The sequence below is a fragment of the Humulus lupulus genome, chromosome 1 (assembly GCF_963169125.1).
Source record: "Humulus lupulus chromosome 1, drHumLupu1.1, whole genome shotgun sequence".
NCBI classification, from domain to species: domain Eukaryota; kingdom Viridiplantae; phylum Streptophyta; class Magnoliopsida; order Rosales; family Cannabaceae; genus Humulus; species Humulus lupulus.
In genome coordinates, this window is record NC_084793.1 from 8,184,756 (window position 1) to 8,191,651 (window position 6,896).

At 32.6% G+C, this 6,896-nt stretch overlaps 1 protein-coding gene across 1 annotated transcript; it reads right to left on the reverse strand.

Moving 5' to 3' along the window:
- Positions 1–1,986: 1,986 nt before the first annotated feature.
- On the reverse strand, positions 1,987–4,487 carry LOC133831059 (uncharacterized). Its single transcript, XM_062261253.1, has 5 exons — positions 4,242–4,487; positions 4,073–4,159; positions 3,139–3,896; positions 2,206–3,055; positions 1,987–2,091 (listed from the first exon to the last, which is right to left on the reverse strand). The coding sequence occupies exons 1-5, from the start codon at positions 4,485–4,487 to the stop codon at positions 1,987–1,989; spliced, it is 2,046 nt and encodes a 681-aa protein (XP_062117237.1).
- Positions 4,488–6,896: the final 2,409 nt, after the last annotated feature.

A 6,896-nucleotide genomic window follows, 5' to 3' on the forward strand; every position in this document is an offset into this window, starting at 1 on the left:
AAAACAATACCAAACAGTTTTTCATACTATTTCACTACTCTATCTTCAATCATTATAACACCAAATATTATATTAAAATTATATTCTTTAATGAATACATATTTTTTTTTAGGGTTTATACATTTTTGGACCTAATATTTTGTTTCATTATCTGTTTAAATCATGTATTTTGATAAATTATTTTTTAGACCTATGTTTTTTGTAAAATGGTTAAAATAAATTTTAATTTTAATTTTTTTGAGGAATAAAATAATCCAAGTCCAAACTAAATGTGACCATTTAAGGAGAATATTCTTATTCGAGCTAAGTTAATAAAGAAGAGAACAAAGTAGTGAGAGATCATCCGATCAAAGAAAGAAAGCATTTTTTTTGTTTTTTGTAAAACAGGAAAGAAAGCATGTTATTATAAGGTGATTATAACTTTAAGCAATTAGCTAGCAAGGAATCATATATTGCTCGGACAGAGAAATAGAGTAATTTAAACCCTAATCGAGCCAATAATAATGTGAAGAATATGAAATATATTATACAATTATGACACCAATTAAAGAATGAGAGGACAATCATAGAAGAAATAGATGATAAAAAGAGGAGGGTTGATATTGAAAATATCGCATTAATTAATGATACCTTATAATACATATTAAATTTAAATAACCACGACCTATAGCATAATTATAATGCAACAATAATGATATATCAACAACGTGTGATGTTCGGCCATTAGCAATTCTCTAAATAAAAAAAACAAAAGAACTGAAAACAAGACAAAAAAGAGGTCAAAAATTAAGAGAATAAAGAAAGACTCAAGGATTACAAAAACAAATAAGACAATCCTTGTAGTAAGTAGCTATGTGCATTTATAACACCAAATTTGTCTTCAACAGTATTAATGCTCACTATTATACTAATGTAATTACGAACTAACATTTAAGGCCATAGTAAGTACGACAATGACCGTAGAGAGACAATTAATGATATATATACACAGAGCCGTAATTGTTGACATATATATAATTGTATATAGCCGGTGCTTTGGAGCTTCGATCGGCCGGCCCATGCTTAATTTTTGTTTACGTAGAGAGACTAATAACTTCATTTAAAGTTATATGTGCTTAATTTGGTGCATATATAGCTACCTAGGCTGACATGCTTTTATCAACTCCACATGGAGGAGGCCCCTACTCCTCGATCATCAACTTTTTTAACACTTCCATTATTATATATAAAAATCAAAGAGAACTCTTATTCAACGAGAAAGTGGTATATTATTATGATATATTATTGTGGTGTAATTTAATATCGAATTTTAAATATTTAAATTTAATAAATATTATGAATTATCGCTAACAAAATATATAATATCACCCTATATACTGTTTGACACTTTTAAGGTGTCAAATAATCACACTCTAAATCAAACTACATACTAGTAGTGTTCCTCGTAATGGCTTTAAATTATAGGGTTTTTAGCACTATTGCCCCCTGAGTTAATCATCATTTGTCAATTTAGTCTCCAAGTTTTTATTTTGGGTAATTACATCCCTAAGTTTTTTAAATAGTGTCAATTCACCCCAATTCACTTAACATCTGTTAAACTTTAACAAAGATACACCAATTGACTACCATGTGACTCTCACATGATTAATACTATGGGCAAATTCGTCTTTACATTAGCTCACATTAGCTCACTATATTAGTGATGTCCTAAAACAGAGCACATAAAATTGATTTGAGTATAGTAAAGTACGAGTGAGAACATAAATTTTAAAATATTGTGCAAATGTCAATTTTGATTTATCCCTAATATATGAGATCAATCTGCACTTCAAAAATATACAATAGTGCAGATTTGTATACCTATGAGTATACCCAAAATTTACCCAATATACCTAAAATATATCCAAACCACACCAAATGTTCTAAGTTAATAGTTTCTTTATCAAAAGCAAAAAACTAATAACAAAGTATTTCATCAGCAGCTCACTATATGACATTCTCTTTGTTTTTTTCCTTTTCATTGCCTTCCCTCTTTTCTTTGCTTGTTCCAGTATGTTTGTCAAGAACCTTGATTCCAATATCTCTTCTCATCTACATTAATTTAAAATTTTAGTTACTAAAATAAATATGAACAAGGGATAAAAATATTTCAAATTATGTTACCTGTAATTTTTCTTTTTTCTTTGTTGTCAGCTTCTTCTTTGCCTTATCTTTTTTATTTTCCTTCTTCTTCTTTATAGTTGTAATTGATTTGCTTTCAATTGGTGGTTGTTGTTCTCTCTTGGGGCATCCCTTCTTGTTATGGTTTTGTTTACCACAAATGCTACATGTTTTAACCTCTTGTACCCTCCTCATCTTTACAGTTCTACCTCCTGGAACTTCAACTTCACCTGGCTCCATTGTTCTTAGCTTCTTTGGTCTTCCAGGTAGTGTTCTAAATGGAGGAGCTCGTGGGGGGTCAAGACTTGTTTTTCTCCAAGCCTCAGGGTCATTTAATGGATTTACAACATAACCATATATTTTTAAATAAGTGGTCTTGTTGTAACACTCGTGGACTAACAACTCAGGGTTAATGTCTCTATCCTCCATGCAACTTATACCATGAGAACATGGTATTCCAGTGAGTTGCCATCTTCTACAGCTGCATGTCTTAGTATTTAAATCAACGCAATATCTATCACCAAAATAACATCTCACCTCAAATTTTCCATCACCGCAATACTCAGGTATACATTGCAAGGCATGAGACTTGTTATTCTCTAGTATCTTGAAAATTCTTGGTGCAATGTCATGATTCCATTTAGAAATACTTTCCTTCTTCATAACTAATCTCACCATTATATACCTTCTAATAGTTTCTAGTAGAGTAAGAATTGGCTTATCTCTAGCCTCCAGTATTGCTGAATTGAAAGACTCACACATGTTGTTAAGTAACATGTCACAAATTGGATTAGGTTGAAAATGTGATCTGGTCCATGTTTTTGGATCTTTAGCATCCAACCACTTATATGCATCAACATTTAGACCCTTCAACTTCTCCATTTCAGCCTCAAACCTGTGATAAAAAAAAACTCAAAGAAAACTAAAAAACAAAAGTAAATGAAAAAGACAATGAAGTTTAAGATGAAGAGATTTTACCTATGAATAGTTGTAGCTCTTGCTGCCCTCCACACAACTTGCTTAAGAACCAACCCTTTAAACTCTTTTTTGAAATGATTATATAGATGTCTCACACAAAATCTATGAGCAGACCCCTCAAAACATATTTTAATCGCTTCAATTAGTCCTTTTTGTTTATCAGACATCCAAAATATCCTTGAATTGTCTTGAATGTTCAAGTCATCCTTTAAAAAACCTAAAAACCAATTCCAAGAGTCCTTGTTTTCAGATTCTACAACTGCATATGCAACTGGGAAGAAAGAGTTATTTCCATCAATACCAACAGCAGCTAGTAATTGACCTTGATGGTGCCCTTTAATGTGGCAACCATCAAGACCGACTAATGGTCTACACCCTGCCAAGAATCCTAGCTTGCAAGCAGCAAGACACACATACAGTCTTTCAAACTCAGGATACCCTTTCTCAGAGTTACATTGCATAAAAACAGTAGTTCCAGGATTGCTAGTTTTCAATTCTTCACAATAGTCCCACAATAAAGAATATTGCTCCTTCAGTGATCCATATATCTTCTTCAAAGCCAATTTCCTAGCTCTATAATATATGGAAAGTGAAACATCTCCGACAGTTGTATCTCTAACTTCTTGTGCAAAACTAGCCCTAGACCAATATGGGTCAGTCTTCCATTTCTTCTCAAATTTTTCAGCTAGCCACTTTGCAGTAACATTCTTATTCTTGAATACCCTACCGCATGTGTGTGTATTATTCAATGTCTTTACCTTGAAAGTTCATTCCTTATCAATCATGGATGCAAAAATCATCCAACTAAAACCTTCCTTACAACGTGCTCTAATTCTGTCTCTGTCATTTTTTATGAACTTAATCCCTCTATTTGATTTTATACCATATTCTTTTATTGCTTGTCTAAAAGTAACAGCAGATGGGAACAACATACCAATCTTGAACATTGGATCCTCCATGTCACACTTAGGATTAAACTCATAATGTCCTTGTCGGTTTTCTTAATTTTCTGAGTCACATTCTGAAATAAAGTCTTCAGAATCAACATCACTAGAGTCTGTGTAAGCTTGTGTTAGTTGTGCTAAATTGATTGCTTCACCAACATTTGGACTTTTTCCCTTGTCAACAACTATCTCATCATCACTAGGCTCATAATCTGAATCTATTAATTCATCTTCATCTTCACCTTCATCAACTTCTTTCTTGCCCTCTTCCTCAACTAGAATCTCAAGAAAATTCTCAACATTGGCAGTGAACTTTTCTACTCTAACTGAATCATTTTTCTTAGTTTGTTCTTCTCCATTTTCAAACTCATCTTGAATGCCATAATCTTCCTCACTTACACACATATAATCATGTCTCATTCCAACTCTACACAATGCTTGACTGTAATCAATTTCAACTCAATTTGGAATTGACACTACCACATATAGGTTAGTCACCCTATTAGTGTCTAATATGCTTGACATGGCCAAAACATCCTTATCATTGACTATAAGAACAAACTCCCCCAAATCATTCAAAGTAATAGACTTATAATAATATTCTAACTTAACACCCTTTGAATAACCTAAGTTGGCTAAGAAACCATTCAACTCTAACAAACTTATGCAATTATTTGATACCTAATCATAATAATCAACTTGACCACCCTCATAAATCAACTTACTATCCTCTCCAAGAAAAATAACTCCCCCGTGATTAATCTTCAACGTAAATGCTTCAGTTTCATTTGAATCTACAATAAACCAAAACTAAATAAATATTGATTGCAACAAACAAACAAAAAAAGTATGTCTATTGTCTACCCAGGATATCTAAACAAGACAAAATGTACATATACCAAAATCACATATACCTAGAATATACAAATAAGACCAAATAAATATGTTTATATATATATATATATTTATATAAAAGTGAAGAGCAAAATCACGTATACCCATATACTCAAATAATACCAAATCATATATATTTATATGAAGACCAAAATCATAAAAATTTTCATTAATCAGAATACAAAGTAGTTGAAGTGAGAAAAGAAAATATGAAGCATCTTACCGTACATTCCCCCCCCCCCCCCCCCCCTTTGTCACGAAGCTTTGCCATCTATTTTCAATCATAAACTTCAAATGAGTATTTTTCGAATCGATTTTCTTTTCTTTTTTCTCAAACTTGTTTAAACTCTAATAAGAGAAATGAAGACTTTTAACCCTAGTCAAATAAGCAGTCTTTTTTGCTTTCCCTCGACTTCTTTTTTCTTAGCATCTACCGACATATTGACTTTTCCACTCTAATATAGTGAGCTAATGTAAAGACGAATTTGCCCATAGTATTAATCATGTGAGAGTCACATAGTAGTCAATTGGTCTATCTCTGTTAAAGTTTAACAGATGTTAAGTAAATTGGGGTGAATTGACACTGTTTAAAAAACTTAGGGATGTAATTGCCCAAAATAAAAACTCAGGGACTAAATTGACAAATGATGATTAACTTAGGGGGCAATAGTGCTAAAAACCCTAAATTATAAGCTATATATTGCTTAATTTACTCATATGTGTCACTATATTCACTAACTTATTGTCACAATTTAAAAAAAAAACCAACAATTAATACTTTATATCTTTTTAATTTCAATTTGTAAATGTGATCGTCATTTGACTTTATTATAAAGTTGTGAAAAACTCACTACAAGAAAAAGACTCTACAACAACGTCAAGAAGTCGTCGCCAAAACAACATCGCTGTAAGTCCGTATGTGTAGCAATTTACAACAACGACAAAACGCAGTCGTCGCAATAGTGTTTTACTACAACAACGACATGTTGGTCACAGTAAGGAATCTTTTTTTTCGGTTGCACTGGGATATTGCGACGACATGTCATTGCTGTTGGTGGTTGCAAAATTTGAACATTTGAATTTAAAAAACTCCTACAGCAACGACATGTGGTCGCTGTAGGTTCGTATCGTCGCTGTAGAGTGTGTGTGGGTTTATATGCTTTCAGCGACGCCATGTCATCGCTATAGTGTCACGAAAATTCAGATTTTCGTGTTCAACACGCACCCTATGGTGACGACATGTCGTCGCTGTAGGTATACAATTTTAAAAAAATTCATTAAAATTTATTTAATAAAATATTAAATATTAAATAAATAAAAAAAACTTATTTAATTAAATAATAAAATCAATTTAACAATATTCATAGTCTCCAAAATGTAAGATAACAAAACATAAGTAGTATTGTCTCCAAAATGAATAAAAAACAACACAAAATATTAATAAGTTCAAAATAGTAATATAATAAAACTAAATGTCATCAAAATCAATTCAAAAGTCATTATCGCTGAGCTGTTGTGGTGGCTGTGGTGGTTGTGGCTGCTGTGGTTGTTGTGGTTGAAAGCTTGCCATCATAGATTGTATCATATTCATGTCTAAGTTGACAGGCTGAAATTGTGGAGCTTGGATGTTCAGATTTGTTGCTTGCAAAAATTGTTGCATTTGATAGAAGTTGTTGTTCTGGGTCATAAAGGCTTGACTGAAGTGTTGAATCATGGACTGGAAAACCTCAGGTGGTATCGTTGGAGGGCCAGCTGTGGTGAACGGAAACGGTGATGCCTCTGATTGTGAAGAGGATCCGGTGGCGCTTGAGGCAAAGGTACTAGTGCCCTTCAACTTGCGTCCAATACCTCGGTTGTGGCCACGACGTTGACCAAGTACCTTGGAAATGACTTGTGTCTCATTGTCAGTGGCACTTCCTG